Source organism: Aotus nancymaae, unplaced genomic scaffold (genome assembly GCF_030222135.1).
Source record: "Aotus nancymaae isolate 86718 unplaced genomic scaffold, 86718_ANA_hifiasm-v0.15.2.pri h1tg000057l, whole genome shotgun sequence".
Taxonomy (NCBI): domain Eukaryota; kingdom Metazoa; phylum Chordata; class Mammalia; order Primates; family Aotidae; genus Aotus; species Aotus nancymaae.
Genome location: NW_026988471.1, coordinates 1,195,613 through 1,222,647, shown reverse-complemented (window position 1 = coordinate 1,222,647; position 27,035 = coordinate 1,195,613). Strand labels below are relative to the sequence as shown.

The following is a 27,035-nucleotide window of genomic DNA, read 5'->3' as shown; positions in this document are numbered from 1 at the left end:
GTTCTGGGGTGATTTTCGCTCTGGAGCACGGTCCCCTCCTGTGCCTGTTCTGGGGTGATTTTCGCCTTGGAGCACGGTCCCCTCCTGCGCCTCTTCTGGGGTGATTTTCGCTCTGGAGCACGGTCCCCTCCTGCGCCTCTTCTGGGGTGATTTTCACTTTGGAGCACGGTCCCCTCCTGCGCCTCTTGTGGGGTGATTTTCGCTTTGGAGCACGGTCCCCTCCTACGCCTGTTCTGGGGTGATTTTCGCTTTGGAGCACGGTCCCCTCCTGCGCCTGTTCTGGGGTGACTTTCGCTTTGGAGCACGGTCCCCTCCTGCGCCTGTTCTGGGGTGACTTTCGCTTTGGAGCACGGTCCCCTCCTGCGCCTGTTCTGGGGTGATTTTCGCTCTGGAGCACGGTCCCCTCCTTCGCCTGTTCTGGGGTGACTTTCGCTTTGGAGCACGGTCCCCTCCTGCGACTCTTCTGGGGTGACTTTCGCTTTGGAGCACGGTCCCCTCCTGCGCCTGTTCTGGGGTGACTTTCGCTTTGGAGCACGGTCCCCTCCTGCGCCTGTTCTGGGGTGATTTTCGCTTTGGAGCACGTTCCCCTCCTTCGCCTGTTCTGGGGTGACTTTCGCTTTGGAGCACGGTCCCCTCCTGCGCCTGTTCTGGGGTGATTTTCGCTCTGGAGCACGGTCCCCTCCTTCGCCTGTTCTGGGGTGACTTTCGCTTTGGAGCACGGTCCCCTCCTGCGACTCTTCTGGGGTGACTTTCGCTTTGGAGCACGGTCCCCTCCTGCGCCTGTTCTGGGGTGACTTTCGCTTTGGAGCACGGTCCCCTCCTGCGCCTGTTCTGGGGTGATTTTCGCTTTGGAGCACGGTCCCCTCCTGCGCCTGTTCTGGGGTGATTTTCGCTCTGGAGCACGGTCCCCTCCTGCGCCTGTTCTGGGGTGATTTTCGCTCTGGAGCACGGTCCCCTCCTTCGCCTGTTCTGGGGTGACTTTCGCTTTGGAGCACGGTCCCCTCCTACGCCTGTTCTGGGGTGATTTTCGCTTTGGAGCACGGTCCCCTCCTGCGCCTGTTCTGGGGTGATTATCGCTTTGGAGCACGGTCCCCTCCTGCGCCTGTTCTGGGGTGACTTTCGCTTTGGAGCACGGTCCCCTCCTGCGCCTTTTCTGGGGTGATTTTCGCTTTGTAGCACGGTCCCCTCCTGCGCCTGTTCTGGGGTGATTTTCGCTTTGGAGCACGGTCCCCTCCTACGCCTGTTCTGGGGTGATTTCGCTTTGCAGCCGGGTCACCTCCTGCGCCTGTTCTGGGGTGATTTTCGCTCTGTAGCACGGTCCCCTCCTGCGCCTGTTCTGGGGTGATTTTCGCTCTGGAGCACGGTCCCCTCCTGCGCCTGTTCTGGGGTGACTTTCGCTTTGGAGCACGGTCCCCTCCTGCGCCTGTTCTGGGGTGATTTTCGCTTTGGAGCACGGTCCCCTCCTTCGCCTGTTCTGGGGTGATTTTCGCTTTGGAGCACGGTCCCCTCCTGCGCCTGTTCTGGGGTGATTTTCGCTTTGGAGCACGGTCCCCTCCTGCGCCTGTTCTGGGGTGATTTTCGCTTTGGAGCACGGTCCCCTCCTGCGCCTGTTCTGGGGTGACTTTCGCTTTGGAGCACGGTCCCCTCCTGCGCCTGTTCTGCGCTTTCTAGTCAGTTGTACATTTGCTTGCCTGGGGCCTTTTTCGGTGACCAGAAACTGCAGTAACTCAATCTGCCCTAGATGCTGAAGGACTCAGTCGCTGTGTGTCTTAGGGACAGACTTGTTCCTAAGACTCTGAAGTTGTAATCCACAGAGTTCTAACTCTCCCAGATTCTAGCCAGGAGGGTGGAGGATAAACATCCCACAGCAACCACATTTCTTTTGTCTGAGATGTTTTCGTTTTCTAAATGTCACTACAGAGCATATGTTGTCTATAACATTCTGACTTAAAGGAGATAAAATTCAGCCCTGAAACGTTTCATAAACTCACTCATGGGGGAGTGGAAATCTCATGGAATGCAGCACAAGCCAGGTTTTTTGAATGACTGGCTGATGGGAAGGACAAAGGGCCTGTGAGGTCAGCCATTGAATGGGCTCTGTTTCCTGAGCTCAGTTTTCTCACCTGGAGTGGCTGGGCCAGCTCTTCTCTAATTTCCGTGCCAGTGTGGTCACTGAGTCTACCCTGTGGGCAGCCCCGGGCTGGCCCCCACTGACAGGAGGCAACTGCTCAAAGGCTGTTGCTGTGCGGCTTTGCTGGATAGCAGATTTAAAATATAAAGCCACAAAAAAGGAAGCTGAGAATGCGTCGTTCTTCTCTTTAAACCTCCATCTAAATATGTGCCTTTATTTCTAACATAAACTTGTCCTTTAAAATAATTTCCTGATAAATTGCTCTTTCATCACACACACACCCTCCCTATTTGATAGAACAGTAGTCACTACACAGAAACTGGTAAGATGGAGGCCGGGCACGGTGGCTCATCCTGTAATCACAGCACTTTGGGAGGCTGAGGCAGGAGGATCACTTGAGGTCAGGAGTTCAAGACCAGCCTGGCCAAGATGGCAAACCCTTGTCTCTACATGGTGGTGCGTGCCTGTAATCCCAGCTACTTGGCAGCTGAAGCATAAGAATTGCTTGAACCCTGGAGGCAGAGGTTAAAATGAGCTGAGATCGCACCACTACACTCCAGCCTGGGTGATAGAGCAAGACTCCAGCGCGAGACTCCATCTCAAAAAAAAAAAAAAAAAACCTCATAAAATGGACTCTCGAATTTTGACGTTGGGGTGTTCATTTGTGGATTGTTTATATCACGTTTCCAACCCCAGACTGGCACAGAAAATTCTGGTCTGGTTCCCGAAGCCCGTCCCATCATGTGACTAATTTCATTATTAGACTCAGAAAAGCATACGTGGGAGCGAGTATAGAACCAGGGAGGGAATCCCAAAAGCTCACTGTGAACCACGCTGAATTCCAGGTGAGGCTGGTGATGCCCAGCAGAGATTCAGAGCCTGCTTATTGATGGATTGACTGGCTGTTCCCCTCCATGAGCCTGCGTAATTAGGAGTTGACTTTATTTCACATCTGTTTTGAAAGCGTTAAATACCAGTAGCTGGAGAAATTCCATTCACCTGCCAGGCTTTGGGGCCACTCATGCCATCTTCACCAGCCGCCCCCACATCTGCTGCTGCCAGGAGAGACTCACTTGACACTGAGCATGAGGAACTTGGGGGTGGAAGCGCACGGCAGGCTGTGTGTTCAGACGCCAATATGCTTTCCGCTGCCTGTTACCGGGTTTCTTCTACCAACAGGCTGCTTTCCCCAGGAGTCGGCTCTGGGGCCAATGATAAGACAGCAAACTGCAGTCTTTAGGAGGCGTGTTCTGTGCCGTGGTTTTTGTAGGAGGTCTGGAGAAAGGCCAGGAGGTCTTACTATCCCCACTGAGCTGATTAAGGCTTGAAGACTTGAGTCACCAGCGTCACACAATTAGAAAACAGCCAAGTCATGATGGGCGCCAGGCTGTGGAACCCCTAACTCCTCATCAGTCGGGTTTGAGGACACACTGTGCCCTCGCTGTGCTACGTGTTTAGGGTATAAAGCTGGAGATGCATTGCCGGTGGCCACATTCTGCCGGTCTCCAGGCGGTGCTCTCGGCTTCACCCGTCAGCTCGGCTGTGATCCTGTGTGAAGCTTGTCCTTTTTTGTTCTAATTTCGTTCGGGGAAGGAAACTTATGAATTGAGTGGAGAAACAGATAAAGGTCCGATTGTCAGAAAGGCAAGATGTTCTCCTTAATTCTGTGCTGCAGAAGGGGGAATGTAGAGGGGAACGCATTGAAGATAATCCTGAGATTCGGAATGTGGAGAATTATCAGTTTCGTACGTAGCACATTTGTAGGAAGGTGAAGAAGGCAGTGAGCCGCGAGCCAGCGTCCTGCTCCACCTGCAGGATTTTGTGGCTTTAGAACCAGTGAAGGGATTAGACAGGCTTCTTCTTTTCCTGTTCACCTGTTCAAGGTCTTGCTTCTTTTTCAAATTCTTCAGGACCACGTGATGAGTTCCATGAAAGAAATTTAGGAGGGCATCATGAAAATAATGTCTTGCTTGACTGTGGTTTCTTCTTTGACTCAGCTTTCAAAATGCTTCCACATGTTGCCTGGGCTATTCATCTCATGGTTGGGTCTTCATAGACATAGTGATTCTGGCTGTTAAAACTTACCAGGGTTATCGTGCAGAGGTAACACAGCTTGGTTATTCTGAGGAAGCTTCTCTAATTACAGCCCATGAATATAACAAAGTGCATAAATTGAGAGGAGAATATAACTTTCATATTTCCAAACAGTCATTAAAACAGGATTGACGTCCATTCCTGAAGCTCAAACGCTAGGCAATGGCAAGGTGTGTGCTGGGGATTGATACTTCCACAGTGTTTCTGATCGAATTCACTAGTTTGGTTTTCTCTCTTTGCACTGCTCTTGGGGAATACTTTTATCCTCATAATAAAGAAGATGCTTTATAGGAATTATCCAGAAGAAGGGCAATATTTGTTTCACACAATTAGTGATGTTCTATGTCTAATAAAAGGCAAATATGATGTGCTGAAGTTTGGAAAGGGGTGTCCGATCTTCAGTATTTCTTACTTCGGTGTGGGTAACCAGGGTATTATTTTCTGTCATTGATATATTGAACTGCAAGTCTTTTTTCACTAACAAAAGGCTTTTCTGCATAAAACCCATAGAGAAAACACCAGAGGCCCCACATCTCAGCTTTTAGTGTGCTGATACTTTGTAGGAGTCAATATACCTCATGTCTTTAAATCATTGATAAACTTTAAACATTCTTCTTACTCTGGATTTTAAATAATAAAAACAAAGAATAAACGCAAAAATGGCATGCAGTTAGCCAAATCGAATCTGAGGATGCAGATACATTTAGGAACCCTTTAGTCATTACTTATATTATGCAACGTACATGAAAGCAATGACATAGCATGGCAGTTAGAGGTATAAATCCCAAATGCTCTTTGAGTGTGAAACAGAATATTAGAGATAAAACAGAGGGGTTTTAATGTAATTTTTAACATGGTCTTTTTGAAAGAGTTTTTCTATATCCTTTTTTGAGATTAAGCGCGACACTTCCTCATGCGTTATACCCACCCACCAAGCTTTTCCTGAGGCTGTGAGGTGGGTGAACAGGCCAGGTGTGCCTGTCCAGTCAAATACTGTGCAGGATTGTGCCAGCTCTCCTCAAGCCCGCCTTTCATAGGCCTTTGCCCGCTGCACGCTCTCTCTCCCACCTTCAAACCTGTGGAGACACAGACAGAGGAATCAGATTTACTTTCTAAACTTTTACTGTGGAATTTCTGTTGCTTCACTGTGTATCATGATAAATTGTCTCGAAGGTATTGGATTCCAAAGAAGTCTTATTTCAGCCCCAACACAGGCCTACGATTCTGAGCTCCCAAAGCAGGCGGCTCCCACGCCTGAGTCCTCAGGAACCTGAGGCTGGCCGCTGTGTTGCCTGCGCGCCACTGTGAAAATAGGCCATTTAAAAGCAATTGCTGCAAACATCTGCTTCAGAGTTGGTAACAAGTAAAGTTCACGAACTCTGAGAAAGCCTGGTAGTGTGGGGAGTGCAGTTAACACGCATCTGGCAAGGCTGTAGATAAAGCAAGCCGATGGAGGAAATAAGTCATTCTGAAAATGTATGAAAGCTACAAAATTAATATTTTAAAGTCATATTTGCCACATGCTCAACTAAAGAAGTTAATAGTAACCACAGATATGTTAAACGGCCTTCTGTGTTTTAGCAGCACCCGTGTTCTCTATGTCAGCTTTTTCAGCCCAGCCGCGGACGGGACTTGCGGCTCTGTGAGGTGACGGTCTGACTTGCAGTAAACGTGCTACCCTTGCTGTTGCAACTAGACTTCCAGTTCTAGCCACTGTTTCCTTTTCTTTTCTTTTTTGTCTTTTTTATTTTCTTTGCAGAAGACCATCAAATGAATTGTCACAGTACTCGAATAATGCAAGACACGGAAAAGGACGATAACAATAACGACGAATATGACAATTACGATGAGCTGGTGGCCAAGTCGTTGCTGAACCTCGGCAAAATCGCCGAGGACGCGGCCTACCGGGCCAGGACCGAGTCGGAGATGAACAGCAACACCTCCAACAGCCTGGAAGACGACAGCGACAGAAACGAGAACCTGGGTCGGAAAAGCGAGCTGAGTTTAGACTTAGACAGTGACGTTGTCAGAGAAACGGTGGACTCCCTTAAATTGTTGGCCCAAGGACACGGTGTCGTGCTCTCAGAAAACATGAATGACAGGAGTTATGCAGACAGCATGTCGCAGCAGGATAGCAGAAACATGAACTACGTCATGCTGGGGAAGCCGATGAACAATGGCCTTGTGGAGAAGATGGTGGAGGAGAGCGACGAGGAGGTGTGTCTGAGCAGTCTGGAGTGTCTGAGGAATCAGTGCTTCGACCTGGCCAGGAAGCTCAGCGAGACCAACCCGCAGGAGAGGAACCCGCAGCAGAACATGAACATCCGTCAGCACGTCCGGCAGGAGGAGGACTTCCCGGGGAGGACGCCGGACAGGAACTACTCAGACATGCTGAACCTCATGCGGCTGGAGGAGCAGCTGAGCCCCCGGTCGAGAGTGTTCTCCAGCTGCGCGAAGGAGGACGGGTGCCAGGAGCGGGACGATGACGCCACCTCCGTGAACTCGGACAGGTCTGAGGAGGTGTTTGACATGACCAAGGGCAACCTGACCCTGCTGGAGAAAGCCATTGCTTTGGAAACTGAAAGAGCAAAGGCCATGAGGGAGAAGATGGCGATGGAAGCCGGGAGGAGGGACAGTATGAGGTCATATGAGGACCAGTCTCCGAGACAGCTTCCCGGGGAGGACAGAAAGCCTAAGTCCAGTGACAGCCATGTCAAAAAGCCATACTATGGTAAAGGTAATATTTCTACCTAACGTAAGTTGCCTCGTGAAAGCGTGAGCTAGGGTAAAGGATGTTGGTGATAGCCTGCAGTTAAAGTATGACTCACGATGAATTATGGCTCTGCTGCACACTCTTAGAGTTGGTTCCAGAAGGATGTTTTGTGATTATGTTTCCGAAGAGCAAATAAAATATTTGTCTGAGAAATACATAAAGCAGCTCAATGTCATATTACTAGAGCAGATGACTAACAGGGTATTTCAGTGGGAACACAGTCCTTGGGAAGACAGGGCGAAAGCACAGACACGCCACGTGATAGAAACGTTAGGGAAAGCCTGTGCTGTTATAGATGAACCAAATCCACATTGAGTGACAGGGCTGATGTAACAATCAGTCAATCCGAGATAAAGCACGTATTTTATAAATGGGATTGGGTAGGTGGCATCATGATTTATAAAATTATCATCAAATGACAGCTATTGATGAAACTGCCCTCATAGAAAACACCCCGATAGAAATTGAACGCTAACCGAATGACCGATAACATAAGATAAGGGCAGTGGCTGCACGTTAATTATCTTCAGATGGTAAGATAATGGGAACACTCGCTATGCGAGGCATGATACGGCCTCAGCTAAGATCAATAGCAATTGCTTTAGGACATTCATTCCCCTCACTGATTCCATTCCACTGTGGAAACGGTTACGGGGATTTTCTCAAATATTAATTTTATAAAACACTCAAAAACTATCCCATACGATAGTTTTAGCTGAGTTTTCTTTTATGGAGTATGTGGGCACATGTTTGCACATGTCGATGTATTTAGCTATCTTTACATATATATATGTATACTCTATGTATGTAAGTAGATCATGTATATATGTATCTCCAGTCTGAATGATGGTTTTCATGTTTGTAAGGGGTGGTGTCCACTTTCCATATGAGGCACGTTCTAATCAGCCTCATGCAGAACCTCAGCTTTGTGAATATCTCCATCATAATATTCTTTTACAACTCAGTGAGAAGCAATTTAAATAATAAAATTGGCAGTTCATTAACTCCTTCTATGTTAGTACCCAAAAGATCCTTTTCTGTTTTTTATTCTATTCTATTCATGATGAATCCTGAGTTCCCTCACAATGAACCCAATAGTGAGGTTCAGGAATTTACTTGAAAATCAGTTGCTATACAAACTTCAAACAATCAGAAAAACTGCATCTTTTTTTCCACTGTGGCATGGGCGTGTATTCTCCTCTCAATGTGTGCACCTGCCTTCTGGGGCAAGCTGGGCATGACCACGGCCAAACGCAAACGGTAGAAGTACCTTAGCCAGAGGCTCGGGGCCCCCGGCAGGTGCCTGGGCACAGGCAGCATGTCCGTAGCAGGGTGAAGACTTGCCCCTTCCAGCGTCATGATGTGGAGAACGGGTTGTTTTTCTAAAGGAAAGAGAATGAGTAGACTGTAGCTCAGTAGAGCTTCAGGCCTGGTTTGGGCATTTTAAAGACTATGAAGCATAGCACGTATGTTTAAAATTACAGTGCTACCGTTGTTAACAAGATGGGCTGAAATTATCTATTAGAAATTTTTAGTTAAAGTTTTGAGAATCATCCAGGAATGAAACATTTTTATTTTGGGGGAAGAAAAAGTTGCCTTCTTCTCGTGTGGTTGCTCAGTTGGACAAATGTATTTTAGGCTTATGTCTCAGAATCCCGGATGATAGATTTTAGGATGGAATTTTGGCATCAAGCAGGGTAGGGATATGCCGTGTAAAGGAGAAGGCTGACTTAGCTTTGCAAATTCCCTGTGGCAGTGGCTTCTTTGGTTTCTTGGTCCCTTTAAACTCAGTGGCTTTATGCAGATTTTAACTCGTTTTGTTTTGTTCTTGTTTTGTTTTGTTTGCACGAAAATGAAAATCAAACTGCTTGCTTCCCCTGTATAAATGGGGTCGGGTGGGAATGAACAGTAAGAACTGAGACGTGCTTTTTCCCTGAAATGAGGAGAGGTTGCGCATTTTGACTTTCCTGTAAGCAGAAGGCATTGACTTCCGTCTCTCCCAGGTGTTCCAGGTCTTCTCCCTCTGACCAAAGCTCATTTCCGTGTCTATCAGTGTTTTCCACATTGTTCCAAATGTCCTTCGAAGATGTCTGTAGTTACATCCAGAACGAAATACATGCAGCCAAGCGAGGCCAGTGAAGTGGAGCAAAGAGGCTCCCTGGAAACACTGTGATGCTGTCTCACCAACACAGTCAACAGAGAGTCCCTGCCTCCACTAGCGTGTCAACAGGCTCTATTTTCAGACACTGTTATTTTATTAAAAAAGGAGAGCACACCTGTATTCTCATTTCTGCACAATCTCCTCACACTGATTTAAATTATCGATGAGTCACATTTCCAAAATCTTGAGCTAGTGCAAAAGGCCTGGGTCACGGAACGCCTCTGTCTTCTACCCAGCAGCCTACTCTGCGAGTGAAGGGCGAAGCCGAACAGCACTTTGTTTTCTGTAAGTCGTTGCAAGGCGTTTGGTTAAATGATTGGTTCCTTCGCTTGCTTGGTTATTTTGTGTTTGCTTATATGTTTGCTTTTGAGATTACAAGAAGGAAGAGAGCAAGGGGAGGTAACGGTGAAGGCAGATAGCATGACCCACCTCAACCAGGACCTCATGCATCGAGAGGAGACTATGCCCTTGTCGTCTTCCAAAACCTGAAATGCTTTGGAGCCACATTCGTTTTCACGCAAATCCCTACTTAATTTCCCAGAACTTTCGAAATCTGTGAAGTGATATATTTTGTTAGGAAACCGTAAGTGTCGTGATAGAATAGAGTCATTTAAGGACGAATGATAGATACACCTGACACTCTTTGCACCGGTCACTAGCCATTTACTTCTAGTTTAAAATCTCTTATCTCTAGTTTATGATTTTTGGTTGTCAGTATTGTGTACTTACTGCTTTATGGTGATTTATGTTTACAGTAATTTATACCAACATTATTGTGAAATCATTGAAAAGGAAGGAAGTGTTAGGCACTTTTGTTTGCACGTGTAAGAGAAGCTCCAGTCATCTAATTAGAAATTGAAGCCACAACCACATAATTTTAGATTTGTTCTCAAAGGTTCTTCTTGATAAATAATGGTAGGAAAGTGGCCGATGACTGTACAAACGGCATCTCCTTCAACGCCAGTACTGGCTGAAGAGTTTCCAGCACGTGAGAGGCACATTACGCAGAATGAGATGTAGCTAAGGAAGAAGAGGGGAGCGCTTTTCATATGAGTGTGACAGCGTTTGTCTACTCCGCTAGTCCTTCATCGATTTCAAGTTCACTTGAATGAATGAAACGTCCATAAGAGTTCAAAAACTTAGCTTTTTATCAGTGTAAAGTGAATTCTTAACCAAAAGTAAAACATCCATTTTCTAGCAATCATGATTGGCCTGATTACTGAAATATCAAAAAGAATAAATCCCTAAAGAAAATTTATCGCATATCTGGACTAAATAATAATAGTCGCTATCTGTCGGTGATCTGAGCAACTGGTTTTCAAAAACTGGCTAAAAATACAGTGTTTCACACACTTAGATTTACCGTCTGGTCTAAGCTTTACCTTAGAAATATTTTCTGAAGTTATTATGTTGCATATTTATGAACCGTAGTCAATTCTGGGTAGAGAAATGATTTTATTAGCAATATCATTACATTTCTGGCCTCTAGCATTGAATTTTTTTTTTAACCAAAGCTCTGCCCTAATTTGCCCTTGACTGGTACTTGCAGAGAAGCCGACAGGGCTGTAGAAACCCATTACTTCTTAATTTTGTGTATGCATGCACGGCATTCTCCGAGCCTTCCTCTGGTTCCAAGTACAGATGAAGAAACCAAAAAAAGGCTGCTCCGTGGCTTCTGAAACTTGTTGATTCCCGTCACCTCTGTCAGGTGGGCTCTCCACCTTCTCGGTCATTTGCTTACAGTGCCTTCTGAGAGTTCAGTTTCTTTTCGGAAAAGCGCTGAATTGGTGCGCTACGAAACAATGTCACTTGACCTCCAGAGAGCAAATTTCAATGTCAGGAAAATCCTGCCACTTCTAGCATATGCGATCAGAGCACGCAATAAGAGAGATTCAGCTGGAGAGTTTCTGAACGGAATGACACTCTATGGCTGAATTTCACGGCAGATTGCCGAATGACGACGGCACAGAGTTTCGTTCTCTAAGAAGGTCACTGTCTCATCACGATTTACGTTGATTCCTTTGAGCAACACAGCTTATCATGTAACACACGGGAAAATAATCAGACTTAAGAGAGGGATAGGCTTTTCTTTTCTTTAGAATAACAACTAAAACACTTTATGATTCATGATTATACTGTGTAAGGTTGAAAAAAGTCACCCAAAACCAAAGAACTACCTGAGCAGAGTCTGATGTCGCAGCGTGTCCCTCTGACAGCTGCTTTACCTCGTTCTGTAGCGAGCTGTCTTCGGGTTGTTGAATCATCACGTTTGTCTCCGACCGGCGAACACTCATGCTCTTGGCAACTCTTGTCGCTTTTAGATCCCTCAAGAACAGAAAAGAAAGAGAGCAAGTGTCCAACCCCCGGGTGTGATGGAACCGGCCACGTAACTGGGCTGTACCCACATCACCGCAGCCTGTCCGGATGCCCGCACAAAGATAGGGTCCCTCCAGAAAGTAAGTCCACGTTCACCGCTGCCCTTGCGGGTGCCCACGCCCATGACTGTCTCTGTCATCCCTCTCCCTGCCGTCATCTCCATCGCCCGGTTCAGTGCGACCTGATTTAACTAGGCCCCGACTTACCTTGACAGGCAACTCATGCGGGATTCGTGGGCCTGCCAATGGCACGACCCCAGGAGAGGCGCACCCTGACGCCCACTGCCCCGTCACAAAGCTCCTGGACAGGCCTGGGTTCTAGTCCCGATTTCAGGTCGAACCTGCTCCGTGACCTTGGGCAGGCTGCTTCTAGGGTTCTTTTCTCCCAGTCACAGGCCTGAATTCGATGGTCTCTGAGACATCCCTTCCAGCATGAAACTGCTGTGAATCCCAGGGGACAGAGGCCTTGAGACAGACATTTCTTGCCCAAACAGCTGGATTTCTGTATATCACCCACATGCATGTCTAGAGTTGAAGGTTTATTGCATTTCACTTGTAAAGTCTGTCTCATATCATAGTCGTCTTGACATTTCAACACGGTAGCTTCTTTCATAAGGAAGGAGGTTGAAATCAGATGGGTTTGCATCTTAAGCATTCTTTTTAATTAATTAGGCTCTGATCATGTGGAATAAAACCATGAATATAGCAAACATTTTTTTTAGAACTGCAATGATTACATCTTTTGTTTATCCTTTCGGCACATAAAGCATGAGAATTAATTAAATACAACAGGGAAAAGGCACATTCTCAGAAATGAGGGAGTGAGTTTAAGGCTCTGGTTCTGAGTCTGTGGCACTGAAGCGTCTCCCTTACTGTCTAAGACAGTTTCCAGTGGGGAGCATGTCATAACCTGGCTTGAGACATGACAAGATGACCAGCTAATTACTTAAAGGACCTTCTGAGGACTGTCCCATTAAAATGGGGAGCTTTGGGTTACTTGAGAGCAAAATCTGGCAGCAGAAGGACAAGCTCGCAGGAGGATTTGGGACTTAGGAGGCTTCGGCTGAACGTTTTCCGGTGAAAGATCTGTAGATGCTCTTATAGCTCCAGGTTTTCAAACAGCTCCTAAAAATAGCAAACTTGTGTTTTTTGTAACCGCCTTGTGAACAAGCCTGAAGAGCCGTGGCGATAAACAAACGAGAGCGTGTGGCTACAATCCCGTGTGTTACATGAGCAGGGAGACAGCATGGTTTGGCAGCAGCTTCCATGCACCCAGCACACACGAGTTCACCTACACCCAGTCAACACCGCAGGCCAATGCTGGCCCTTTCATTCAGATGAGGAAGATGAGAGTCAGAGACTCTGCCGCCCTGTCTTTCCAGAGGTTAGCCAGTGTCTGGAAAACTGAGGACGTACAGTGTCTTCTTAAACAAATCTGAGCAGGTACTAACTTGCCTAAGTAAACGTCGAGGTAAAGCGTGAATCCATATGTTTCTGACCTCCAAGCCTGTCTGTCTCCTCTGAAACCTGGCTCTGGTGCTCCCGTTTCAGTCTGAAGGCGCCTTGCAGGCTCTCTGTACTTCATTTTCCTCATTTACAAAGTGAGGCAGTAGGACCAAGCTCTAGCGTTTTAAGAAGAAAGAGTTTCTTTATGTATTTTTAAAACCCACATTTTCACCTTCGAGGTAGATTATCGGCTCCTTTTTATGGATGGGAAATTCTTCTGACTCCCTGCTTTCACAGGACAGGCCTCAATGAAGTGGAGGTGTGGGGTGTGGACTGGCACAGGGTTCATCGTGCCAGCTGCAGGTGCCTCCCGGGGTCAGATCGCGCTCAGAGTCGGGGAGAGCTCAGCTCTGACACAGGCGGCACCAACGCACTCCAGGCAGCACAGAGGAGGCTTCTCAGCCTTCGCTTCCGTGTGATTCTTTATAACGCCACAAGCATTTGCTAAAACAGTTGGAGAATTCCATCCATAGAAGGCTTTTTTTTTTTTTCTGGGCTAGTTTCCCCTAATCATCATTTCCGTCCAACTGACTTTCATAAAGAAACCCACAGCACACTGTGTCAGGACCACCGAGGACACGCCATCGCCCGAGACACCGTGCCGGCCCTCAGAGAGCTCCCCGCCCGGCTGAAAGAAGGGCATGGGCATGAGGCAGGGCCCTGCATGGTGGAGACGCCACAGCATGGTCTAGACGGGAGGGAGAGCTGCTCCTGGGGCCCCCAAGGCTGCCCTGAGGTGCTGCTCCTGCTGTCCTGTGTGAGAAGCGAGGAACCCACAGCATTTTCTAAAGGCTGCTGTGAAAGTCCACACAAGGGATCAGGGCATGAAAAAGGCAGCGGTAGTGGGAATGGAAAAGCTGGGCAGATTCGCGAAACATCCAGAGACAGGCGGGCAGGTGGAGGAGAGCAGCACATGTGAGGAGTAAGAGAAGAGGGGAGGCCGAGAGGCCCCCAAGGATGGTGGCCTCGGTGAACTTAGGGGTGCCAGGGCTGATCATCCGTACAGAGAGCTGAGCAGTGGGGCCACATTTGGCGGAGAAACCGGGACTTGCATTCCTCCCACTTGAGTTAGGGAGCTGCATGATATTCATCAGGGTTTGGGGAGGCGGCTCTGGAGTCTGGGGGAGATCAGGTGCAGAGGTGGCTACCTGGATACCGTCCTTGAAGCAGCGTTGGTGGAAACGGAGAGTGGAATTGCTTTGGAAGGAGGCATAAAGTAGGAATGAAGGGAGTGAAGGAGGGCCCAGAAATGGGAAGTTTGGCCATGAGTGTGTGGTAACGTGAAGCAGGAGCAGGTGGAGGGAAATCAAAGAAATCAGAAACCAGGAGAGGAAGGTGTTTCTGATAAAGCCCTGCATAGGAAGGCGACGGCCGGGGTGCCACAGAAGTCTGAGAGGAACTGCAGGGGTCACAGGGTTTCTGGAGTAAAAGCTTCCTGTTGACCCCGAGAGACAGATGTGAGAAGAGGAGAGGATAGGAGCTGCACGTGCTGCAGACGTCTGAGAAACGCAGTTGAGACGGATGAAGTGGCAGCGGAGCGGAGACCGAGGATAGCAAGCATGCGCCACTGCGGGCGGACTCAGGGCGAGGCTGGGAGTGGTCGTCCCATGCAGCAGGAGAGAGGGGCAGGGTCCGCTTGCCATCTGGACCTCAGGTGAGAGCGACCCACGTGCACCATCTCCACAGAAGACTCTGTGAAAAGTTCACCATACAGGAAAGGCGCGGTGCAGGTGCATGTCAGCAGGAAGCATTTGTGTGCTGTTGCCACGTGGTGGTGGGCAAGTGGTCAAGAAGAAAGAATGAATGAAGTAGGTAGATCCGTGTCCGGCAGGAAGGGGGACCGTGCAGATGATTCCTGGAGGTGTCCCTGAAGGGAGGAGCGGCACTTCTTCCTCTGAGATGGGAGGAAGGGGGCAAGGAGCTGTGCTTGGACCCCCTCCAAAAGGAGCCCTCCTGTGACACCCTCCAGCCAGGTCCCAGCACAAGGTGAGCCAAAGGTGGACTCACTCTGATTATTCATTTTGCTGAAGGCACTTACTAGGCACCTCCCACATCCAAGACAAGGCAGGACCTGCGGGAGTTATAACGCTAACACCAAAGCAGGCTCTGTTGGGGGGTCCGCCCCACAGTGAGGAGACAGGCTTGGACTTAGGTCATAGCATGGATGTGGGATTCGGTGCCCAGCAGACTGCAGGGGAAAGAGAGAGGCTGCTCTAGAGAAGGAGGAAAAGTGTAGAAACTAGAATTCCATAACTAGGGCAGGCAGATCTGTTTTGAATAGGCCTCCCACGTTCACCTGGCCTTGGGTAAACCTTGCTGGCAGGGAAAGCCGCCACCCATTCCCCTGGAGTTTGGAGACAGCGGGCTCAGAGGAGAAGGGGTCCGTGTGGGGGTGACTTCATCCCTGCTGACCTTCCCCCAGAACCCAGGGTAGTGGAGTGTTCACAAAGGACCAGAGGAGAAGGAAGATACAAATGAGTCAGGTCCAACACAACTGCTGGGAAAGTTCAAGTCGCTCTCCCCTCAACCGGCCGGCAGCATCCTTGCACCACAAGGAGTGTCTGCGTGTCCTCACCCACTTGTTAATTTCACAGGGTAGAAATGCAGGATGCTTACTATTCTAGCTCATTCTATTTAAAGAATAATAAAGCCCTTGATTCCTAAAGCAAGAGTGATTATTTCATTTTATTTAAAATTAAGGTTTGTGGTTCTCTGTCCATCTGCCCACCACACGTTCATAATGCTGTGTGTTTCCAAAGCACGGGCGTGTTTTTAACATCCCCAGCCTTGTGCTGTTCTCTGGCTAATCAATCCTCATGCTTAGGCATGGGAAACGTCTGGGAGTCCCTGGCTTCTCTAGCCCATGAGGAAGGAGTCTGCTCTGTGTGCTCTGAACTCCCCGGCTCCTGGGTCCAGCGAGGCCTTTAGCATAGGGTCCAGTCAACCCTCTTTCTCCTGCCATGTGTGTTTTCCTGACCATGCCCATCACAAACGTTTGTAGGACTGTCTGTCCTGAGCGACCTGGCCTTTGTTAAATGACTGCATTCTCGTGTGTCCTGACCGTGCCTCTGTTTTAACGCTGGCTGTTCTCTTTGCCTCTCCCCGTCAAGTCCTTGCCATGCATGAAAGTGTCCTCAAGTGCCCCACTCCAGGCTGCACGGGGCGTGGGCACGTCAACAGCAACAGGAACTCCCACCGAAGGTGAGTCACGCGCGCGGCACTGGTGTGGGAGGGCACGCCGGCCACTCTCCACGCCTCCTCCTTCCCGGGGAGGCTGACCACGCTCCCCACGGCGCTCCCCACGGCGCTCCCCACGGCGCTCCCCACGGCGCTCCCCGTGAGGTGCAGGCACCTCCACATGACGCACAGAAGCGGCAAGTGCTCCCCGGGCTTGTGGTGTAAACGGGATGATTTTAGTTGCCCCAAGCCGCTTAGCATAATGGAGCATTGTATCAACAGTGGAAACCATGACCACTTACAATGACTGGAGGGAAGGAGGTGTCCTCCGGGGTGTAGACGGGGCTGTCCTCCAGGGTGTAGATAGGGCTGTCCTCCTGGGTGTAGATAGGGCTGTCCTCCAGGATACAGACGGGGCTGTCCTCTGGGATATAGACGGCGCTATCCTCCTGGGTGTAGACGGAGCTGTCCTCTGGAGTGTAGATGGGGCTGTTCTGGTGCCCATTGAACAGGACATGACCAGGAATGCAGCAAGCCTGTACAGTGTGTAGCTTGGCGTGGCTGCCCTTGGAATTTGCCGGAAACCCCAGGTCATCAGTATGGACATCTTCAGAACAACCTGTGGGTGTTTCGCAGGCTGGGTGGGAGAAATAGACCCTGGACTCCCACTGTGATCAAGTATATGCAGAATCACTCTTTTGTTTGTGAAAGATTTCAGGTCTCTTTTTCCGTCCTGTTCAGGCTTGATAGGAGCTACTCAGTTGCCCGTGATATTCAGTTCTTATCCGATAACTTTTTTTCCAGAAGCCGAAAAATAATTCTGTTCGTTTGTCTTACAGTCTATGGTTTTGTGAGTTCACATAAAATTATATCCAAAAGAAGGAAACTATCATAAGCTTTGCTCTAATTTGTGCTTGTCTGACTAGCAAACTTGGTTCTTTGTGTTAAATTCATAATGAAACGAATGACCACCGCGCCCTCCAGAGCTGTTGAGGTGTTTCGTCTGCAGAGGCAGGAGGTGCTAGATGGTTGGAGAGCTGCGTGCTGGGTGCTGTTCATGCGGCATCGGCAGCGTCAGGGCCTCCGTCAGACCTCAGCACAGGCGTATTTTTGGGATGTGACACACATATGGGGGGAGCGTCTGTGCATATGAGTAGATATGCATGTGGACACCCACGGAGCAGACACGGTGATGTCGTGTAAAATGAGCTTGAGCACAAAGGCCTGTCTGGTGTCTCCTGCATCTAGACGAAGCCTGAACCGTGTGGCTCCAGCACACGTTGCTGCCGTCGAGAAATCCATCTACGGTCCTCACCGCTTTCATTCCCCTGCTCTTGCAGAACACCGAAGGGCTAAAGCCAGACAGAGCCCCCCAGAGGCCACGGTCAAAGCATTTAGGAAATAGGCTTGGGCAGACCACCCCAGAGGCCACGGTCAGTGGCATTTAGGAGAGCAGCTTAGAGCTCCATCTTCTGGTAACAGCCTTGCATTGCCATTCTTGGGCTTAAAAACTCATCCCACCCAAGCTGTTAGTTCTTCATCTCCAGAAACGGTGAGCACCCAGAGTAGAATCTGTGTCTACAGTTTCCCCGTGGGGTCCTCCCGAACGCGCGGGAGCGGCGCGCTCTCACTGGGAAGGACTGGATACCCCTCACACGCAGCACCGCCACCGCCTTGTCTGCTGGAAACCTTGCAGAAAGCATGCACCAGCACCCTCCCTCTCCCAGTCCGCCCATCAGGATTGCCCAGGCCAGGTTTGGGAAGCCACCCTCCCCCACCAGCTCCGCCCACATCAGGGTCCTCGTGCTAAGGGAGGATTGGTGTGTTGTGAAGGCGCTTGAGGTGGGACCATTCAACCCGCTTTCTGTGATTGCAGCCTCTCCGGATGCCCGATCGCAGCAGCAGAGAAACTGGCCAAGGCGCAGGAGAAGCACCAGAGCTGCGACGTGTCCAAGTCGAGCCAGGCCTCGGACCGCGTGCTCAGGTACCAGCAGGAGGGCGCCGCCTGTGAGCCCTCTCCGCAGTCTGCCCCACACCTCGGAGCGCTGGGGACGTTCCTACAGCAGCTGGGACCGGGACCCGAGGGCGGGGCGTGGCGGAAGCCGGCCGGGACCCCTCACCCAGACCAGACTGTGTGAGGGTGAGGGTGAGGGTGTCATTCTCCCCCTGGTCTCTGCGGACTCACTGTGACCATTTACATGAGAGAATCTGAGGAAATCATTTCTGCATTTGTGTCTGGCCCTGATATTCCATGAGTCTGAGCGCTAGATGAAAGGGAAGCTTTGAAAATTACTGAGATGCCCAAAGTAATTCTCTCCTAGTTTGGAGGAGAGGGCCTCACACCAAACTACAGGCTGGTGCTGATGTTTCTGGCGATGCCAGAGGAATGAGCACCCCTCGCATACGTGTGGGAGCTCTCTCGTGCAAAGCCAGCAGAGCTGCCTCCTGTTACCCCGAAGGTCCTGAGATGTAGGTGGGAGTAGGTGTTGTCACCTCCATCTGGCAAGTGAGAACACCCAGAGTGCAGAGACGTTAAATAATTGACCCAAATGTTACAACGGCCAACACCTTACAGATCATCCGGCTGAAACCACTTTTATTTAAGTTTTGGGAGCATACGCTCCCCATTCGCACAAGCCTTCCATTTATCTTTCACTTTTACATCTCTTCAAATCCTCATCCACATAAAAACTATGACAATCGCCTATATCCTGGCTTTTCACACAACGTCACACCAGAAACCCGCGTCCTTGCCTCTAGGCAGCGATCTGAACCGTCAGCTTCACGCTACGTATGTTCTGCTGTTTGGAGGTACTGCAGCGCCGAAGCTAGGTTCTAGCTTTGAGGCATTTAGGCTGTTTCCCGCTTTTTCTATTAAAGAGAGGCAATAATAAACATTTTTTTTTCATATATACAGCACTTTGCCTCTGTTATTTCTTTGGCCACTCAGAAGGCTGAGGTGGGAGGATCGCTTAAGCCCAGGAGGTCAAGCCTGCAGTGAGCTGGGACTGCACCACTGCACTCCAGCCTAGGTGACAGAGCGATACCCTGTCTCAAAAAAATTTAAAAGGAAATTATTTCTTTGGAACCAATCACTTGAAGCAAATCACTGGGCAAGGAATATGAATTTTTTTTTTGTTCTTGAGTATTATTTCATAACATCCCAAGAAGCTTCTAACATAGTGATTAAACTCCCTTCCTCCCTGAATCAAAAAGTTAAAACCTGTATAGAAAATTATGAATATTTATTTAATCAAAAATAAGAAAACAAAACCCTGTATGACCCTACTATCCAGAGATAACTTCTCAATAAACTGTGGCACAGGAACGTCTAGAGTCGTCTGTGTTTGGGGGTCCCAGCCCCAAGTGCCCCCAGAGGACCCATCGCAGGAAGCTGCCCCTTCAGGGTAATGCACCCGTCTTCCAGACAGCAAGACCAAGTGCTAAACATGTCCTAGGGCATCCTCCCTCTCCCCACCAGCCCACAGCTAATTATTGGCAGCATGAAAACCACCCCCACCCAATGAAACAAAGCAACCCCGAGGGGCTGTGTAATTAAAGAAGGGATAGTTATTAATCAAAGGAGAATAGGAAACATGGTAGGGAGAAATCTGTGGCTGAGGCTTTTATTAGTTTTCCTGAGCCCACTTTGGCCAGCCCCCTGAGAAGCTGGAAGAGCTCTTGTACTTGGCCCTTCCAGAAGTCACCAGGTGACAGCACTGTCCACCTACGGGCTGCTCTGCTCCCAGGGCCGCACGGAGTGAAGGTTTCAGGGAGAAGCTCACGGCAGCCAGAGCCGGACGAGGCATGCGTGTAACTGTGAACACCACCTTGTCCAAACACAGCTTCCACTCTCATGTCCCGGCCTGCAGCCTTCTGCCTTGTTCCTGTGGCTTCCTAATTTAGCATCCCTGTCTCTGGATTGGTGCAAAGAACAGCCCCACCAAATGCCAAGTAAGCAGAGGCTGGGAGTAACTACAGGGCAGCTGCCAGCTGTTCCCTTGCCTCTGGCTGGGGTGGGAGCCAGGCCAGGACAGGGCTTTTAACAGGAAGAAAGAGCCCCCCTCTCATTGCAGCGCGAGGGCTCGGGCCAGCCCAGCAATGCACGTGACCAACCACAGCCACTCCCGGCTGTCCAGGGAGGTGCTGGGTGCTGGGCCGTGTACCAGCCCCGCATGAGGCTCCTGCCAGCTTTCCACCCCCGCCCCAGGGCTTACCTGGCGTGCCAGGTGTGACACTTGGGGTCAGGTCCCTGTCGCAGCACATCTGTATTCCCCACAGGGTCTCCAGGTAGGGTGCTCATTCAGTGGAAAAGGAAGAGACAGGAAAGAAGAAAAGAGAATGAAGTTTACCTGCGGTCATTTAACTTGTTATGATTTTTAAAAGTCTTCAAATAAATCATTCAATGAACAAGAGCCTGAGGCTTAAGCAGGTGCTTCCAATCCTGGCCCAGTCTGTGTCCTCATTTCCAGCCCCAGCTTGCAGCCTCTGAGGGCGTGGCCTATGGCCCTCTAGCTGAAGCCTCTCCTCCTCTCCTCCCTCCCTCTGATTGGGTCCTGATCTTTTCAAGGCTTGGGGGTCATGCTTCTCCCAGGCCCACACCCCTTGGCCTTGCTGACCAGGTGAATCAGCAGATTGCCCGTGGGCTGACCTGGCCCCATCCAGGCTGCCCGGCTCTTGATATTCCCTGAGGGTTCTCCTGGCTTTTTTGCCTCCTCACCTTTGGACGCTGAGTTTCTTTTCCTGGAATGCTTTCTCACCCCTCCCTGGATCTTAACCTTAAAAATCAGCCTATTCCGTAAAAGATTATTTCTGTAATTCAGAAGCAACAGTCGGTATTACTTCAAACATCACCTTCTCCACTCAGATGTAACCGAATTTCATAGCCTGAAGTGTTCTCCCTTCTCCAGAATTCTTGCAGCCTTTGGACTATTGAAAAATGATCACCCACAGTCTTTTTTTTTTAATTAAAAAAAAATTTTTAGAGACAGGGTCTCACTCTGTTGCCCAGGCTGGAGTACAGTGGCACAATTATGGCTCACTGCAGCCTTGACCTCCCGGGCTCAAGCGATCCTCCCACCTCAGCCTCCTGAGTAGCTGGGACTATAGGCACATACCACTATGCCTGGCTAATTTTTTTTTTATGCACCTTCGTATTGCCTGGAAAAATGCTTCAAGAACACTAGACAATTATTACTGCTTTTATTGATTTGAGAAGTAAATAGGCTAAATTAATGAAATGAAAATAAATGTATTGATGATTTGGTAAATAAATTGCATATTTAACCATTACTGTGTTGTTAGAAAGATGGCATAGATATGGCTATCCATCTAAAATCTGACTTTTAAAAAAAAATTCAGTTATGAAAACTTTGTAACGGCACCAAAACCAATACAAATTTATGAAATAATAGGAGTAAAAAGAGTTGTCTACATGGGTACCTATTAAGTCACAGTTTATAACAGAACAAAATTAACACAAAATGGAAAATAGTTAATAGCACAATATTCACTGATTTCAATATCACTCTGCCATTAAAAACTGTTTTTAAAACATGAGAAACAAAAGGAAAATTAAATATCATGTAAAATGGAAATATAAAATGTGCAAGACAGGAACACTCTAACTCTTCATTAAGTTAATCAGAAAAGACACACCGAAACCTGAACAGCTGTTGTCTCTAGTAGAACTGTAGGTGATTTTTTTTTAATAACTTTTGTATCTTCTAAATATTGTTTCAATGAATCATAAAGAAGCAAAACTTGTGGCGGCAGTGGTGGTGAGGGAATGCGGTTCCTGGTCTAAGGTAATATTTCTCAGCTGGACAGGAAGGACGTAATTTGAAATCTATTCAACAACAATAGAATCAATAATATTGTATTGTATATTTAAAAGTAACTAAGAAGAAAGCAAATTTCAAATGTCTTACCACAAAAACTGAGTGATGTATATGTTAATTCACTTGATTTAATCACTTCACATTGTATACAGATGTCAAAACATCACATTGTACTCTGCAATGCAATATAATTATGATGTTTATAAAAATCATATTAGTAAAAAAGAAAGAATCAGCATATAAAATATTTTAAAAAGCAAAACTTAATCATAAAAATAATCATAGAAAAGGGCAAGACAGGAGTTTTCAGCCTGTTATCTGCAAGGCAGGTGTGGACGACCCTGGCGCACCTGAGCCAATCCCCTTTAGAAAGACAGCAAGGCCTCATGAGGAAATATATTTATCCAGACACACGAGCAATACTTGTGGAAAATAAGAAGACATCTCAAAACCCCTCAGATTTCCATCCCCAGGGAGAACAATCAGGATATTGTTTGCGCATCTGTTAAACAGTTTCCTTCCTAAGCAGTACACATTTGTACCTGCTGGCATTATAATTTCATACATCTGCTAAAATTTCCCACTTGTGCTAGAGGTACAGGCAGTAGTGGAAGATCTTACTGATACTAGTACTCAAGAAACAGAATCTTACTCAAAATTACTGTCCTCCTCCAGGCGTGGTGGCTCACGCCTGTAATCTCAGCTCTTCAGGAGGCAGAGGCTGGCGGATCACCTGAGGTCAGGAGTTGGAGACCAGCCTGGCCAACATGGTGAAACTCCGTCTCTACTGAAAATACAAAAATTAGCTGGGTGTGGTGGCAGGAGCCTGTAATCCCAGCTACTTGGGAGTCTGAGGCAGGAGAATCACTTGAACCAGGGAGTCGGAGGCTGCAGTGAGCAGAGATCACACCACTGCACTCCAGCCTGGGCAACAGAGCAAAACTCTGTCTCAAAGAAAAAAAAAAGATTGTCCTTCCTAGGCTGGCTATGAACCTAACACTAACACATGAATTCACCACCTTTTGTTTTTTCCTACTACACTATCAACCTTGCTTGGGTCTTTATTCAGAATACATTTTATGTAGTTTAGAATGACAAAAATTCAACAGGAAACTCTCTGCCTTTAAAATTCAATATTTTGTTAGCTTTACAGTGCGTAAAAAAATACTGATGTGAAAAGGTCTGTAAGTACTTTTTTGAAAATGGATCACTTGATGCCAAGAGTTTGAGACAAGCCTGACCAATTTGGCAAAACGCTGTTTCTACTAAAAATAAAACAAGTAGCCAGGCGTGGTGACATGACGTAATCCCAGCTGCTTGGAAGGCTAAGGCAGGAGAATCGCTTGAGAAAAATACAAAGATGTCAGATGATTAAGGATGTTAGGATTAAGAATGCATCTACAGCCAAGCGTGGTGGCTCATCCCTATAATCCAAGCACTTATGGAGGCCGAGGTGGGCAGATCACCTGATGTCAGAAGTTCGAGACCAGCCTGGCCAACATGGTGAAACCCTGTCTCCACTAAAAATATTTAAAAATTAGCTGGGCGTGGTGGTAGGCGCCCGTAATCCCAGCTACTCAGGAGGCTCAGGCAAGAGAATCGCTTGAACCTGGGAGGTGGAGGTTGCAGTGAGCTGAGATAGCACCACTTCACTCCAGCATGGGAATCAAGACCAAGACATGGTCTCAAAAAAGAGAATCTGTCTGTATCTGATTCTACAGAACCTGACTAGCTCTTCAGTGTTCAATCCATGAAGCCTCCAGCCCAGTGAGACCAAGGAGGTGTCACAGGGGAAGGACAGGACACAGGACCCTCAGTGCACTGTGGGACCCTGCATGGCAAGGATGTCGTGGAACACTGGTCAGATCCAAGCACAGCCTATAGTTTAGGAAGGAACGTCACGCTGATGTTGGTCGCCTGGTTTGCTCTTGTCTTACGGTTATGAAGGTGGTCACATTGGCAGAAGTTGGTCCAGAGCATGAAGAAAATCTCTGTACAACTTTTCTGCAAGTCTAAAATTATTTCAAATAAAAAGTCTAAAAATTTCACTTATGAGCTAGACAGATGAAGAGGTGGACCTAACACACACACACACGGGCGAGCCACAGTGTCTATGAGTGAGCAACTACCCCGTGTCCTTCCTATTGAATATTTTATTCCAAAGACACTAAGAAATAGCTACTAGGTAAAAACATTGCATAGTCTAGTACTTGACAAGGCATCTTACCACCCCGTCCACCTCATTATCCAGTTAGGTACATTTGATCTGGTTCTGTCTGTGTCCCAAGAGTATTTCTTTACTTCCTCTTATTTATTTATGTATTTTTTTGTTTGTTTTTTTGAGATGGAATCTTGCTCTGATACCAGGCTGGAGCACAGTGACACAATCTTGGCTCACTGCAACCTCTGCCTCCCAGGTTCAAGTGATTCTCCTGCCTCAGCCTCTTGAGTAGCTGGGGTTACAGGCACCTGCCACCATGCCCGGCTTTTGTACTTTTAGTATAGATGAGGTTTCATTGTGTTGGCCAAGCTGGTCTGAAATTCCTGACCTTGTGATCTGCCCACCTCGGCCTCCCAAAGTGCCGGGATTACAGGCATGAGCCACCACTTCCTCTTATTTTTTAAGGGGGATTTCTTACTGAGGCAATGTCTTTGTGTGTAATTCGGCAACTCTTTGTAACCACTGCAAAGAAACTTCACGACTGAGATAGCCCCATCCTCGTGTCTCGTGTCATCGCCACGCCACCACCAGACCTCTTACAAGAAGGAAAAAGGGACATATTCAAATATTTTATTTCTTGTCTTTTTTTATTGCCCAGGTTGACTTTTAGGCAGTTTATTTGGCGCTATGTAATTAAAACACACTCTGTCTTTTCTTCAGAAAGTAAACAGTTGTCGTTTTAGTGAAAGATTCTGATTCGTTAGCACATTTTAAAAAGCAAGATATTCTAGTTTTCACGTGAAGCTCGTCGTGTGCGAAGCCACAACGTTGTCTTGTTGTCTTGTTTACTTCCAGGCCAATGTGCTTTGTGAAGCAGCTGGAGATTCCTCAGTATGGCTACAGAAACAATGTCCCCACAACGACGCCGCGTTCCAACCTGGCCAAGGAGCTCGAGAAATATTCCAAGACCTCGTTTGAATACAACAGTTACGACAACCATACTTATGGCAAGCGAGCCATAGCTCCCAAGGTGCAAACCAGGGATATATCCCCCAAAGGATATGATGATGGTAGGAGGTGCACACTCTTATAATGAGAGACACGTTGCCATTGCTGATGTTGTTGTTGTGTATATCAATGTCCTACAACTTAGCTGAGCGGTGGTGGTCACTCGAAGGGTACCCAGAGAGCACGGTGTTCGTAGCACGGCCCAGGAGCTGAAAGCCCCCCGGGCCCACACAGCTGTAGGTGAGCAAAACCTCAGGGCAAGGAGGGAGAGGAGATGGTTTCCCCTCTGTAATTCCGAGACAGTGCACTCAGCTGCTCCTGTATGCAGCAGAGAAGCTAAGGACTGGCTCATTGTGTTTTGTGGTCCTGGGAAGACAGTGCCCGTATCTTAACAGGCTTCCTTTAAGTAAATGGCCGTAAGACAGACAGTGCTGGGGCAGCCAGCAGGTGGCCCTGGGCTCCCGGGAGCTTGGAGGAGCTCTGTACCCATCTCCTCGGTGTTCTCAGCCTTGCATGCACGTGAGACCCATCTGGGGAGGGTTTTTTAAAAATTCTCATGCCCAGCCTGCCCTCCAGACCAGTGAAATCGGGACCCTGGGTGCTCCCTGCATGATGGCGTTTTTCAGAAGCTCACCAGTGTCTCCCAGTGCAGCCAGGGCTAGTGGCCTCCTGTCCCCCAGCCTCTTCTCAGCAAGCCCAGGACCTGGGTCCCCCGTAACTGGGGACGATGGAGAGAAGCAAGGCCTGGCCTGGGTCCCCCGTAACTGGGGACGATGGGGAGAAGCAAGGCCTGGCCTGGGTCCCCCGTAACTGGGGACGATGGGGAGAAGCAAGGCCTGGCCTGGGTCCCCCGTAACTGGGGACGATGGAGAGAAGCAAGGCCTGGCCTGGGTCCCCCGTAACTGGGGACGATGGAGAGAAGCAAGGCCTGGCCTGGGTCCCCCGTAACTGGGGACGATGGGGAGAAGCAAGGCCTGGCCTGGGTCCCCCGTAACTGGGGACGATGGGGAGAAGCAAGGCCTGGCCTGGGTCCCCCGTAACTGGGGACGATGGAGAGAAGCAAGGTCTGACCTGGGTCCCCCGTAACTGGGGACGATGGGGAGAAGCAAGGCCTGGCCTGGGTCCCCCGTAACTGGGGACGATGGAGAGAAGCAAGGCCTGGCCTGGGTCCCCCGTAACTGGGGACGATGGAGAGAAGCAAGGCCTGGCCTGGGTCCCCCGTAACTGGGGACGATGGAGAGAAGCAAGGCCTGGCCTGGGTCCCCCGTAACTGGGGACGATGGAGAGAAGCAAGGCCTGGCCTGGGTCCCCCGTAACTGGGGACGATGGGGAGAAGCAAGGCCTGGCCTGGGTCCCCCATAACTGGGGACGATGGAGAGAAGCAAGGCCTGGTCTGGGTCCCCCGTAACTGGGGACGATGGGGAGAAGCAAGGCCTGGCCTGGGTCCCCCGTAACTGGGGACGATGGGGAGAAGCAAGGCCTGGCCTGGGTGCTGCCGATGTGGCCGTAGCTTTGCTCCTTGCTGGCTCGTGGCTGCTGTGGCACCAACAAAATAGAGCTCACGGAACAGACGTGATGCCACGGGCTCCACGGGGAAGGGTGGTTCATGTTGGCTAGTGCTTATTTGAACCACCACCAAGAGTGTGAACTAGTTACCATTTCACTACAAAGCTAGTGGGTAAGTAGTTTTTCATTAGAGGGGAAGACTGTGTTTGTTTAATTCTATTTATTTCTCTAAACGTGTGTGCTTTAAATTCTAGGCTATATAGATGTATTGCCAAATTTTACCAATTGGGACTTGGGGTGTAA

General features: G+C 48.7%; 1 protein-coding gene across 20 annotated transcripts in view; it reads left to right on the top strand.

The window, feature by feature from the left end:
* Positions 1 to 27,035, top strand: part of MYT1L (myelin transcription factor 1 like) — a 556,234-nt gene that overhangs the window by 418,631 nt on the left and 110,568 nt on the right. For 13 of the 20 annotated variants that reach the window (XM_064363806.1, XM_064363803.1, XM_064363802.1 and 10 more), the window contains 5 exons: positions 5,985 to 6,962; positions 11,481 to 11,615; positions 16,151 to 16,241; positions 18,094 to 18,201; positions 25,074 to 25,288. In XM_064363806.1, the coding sequence (XP_064219876.1) occupies positions 5,985 to 6,962; positions 11,481 to 11,615; positions 16,151 to 16,241; positions 18,094 to 18,201; positions 25,074 to 25,288 (1,527 nt within the window). The remainder of the gene's footprint in view (positions 1 to 5,984; positions 6,963 to 11,480; positions 11,616 to 16,150; positions 16,242 to 18,093; positions 18,202 to 25,073; positions 25,289 to 27,035) is intronic. The other 7 variants (XM_064363819.1, XM_064363815.1, XM_064363820.1 and 4 more) reach the window with 1 other exon arrangement.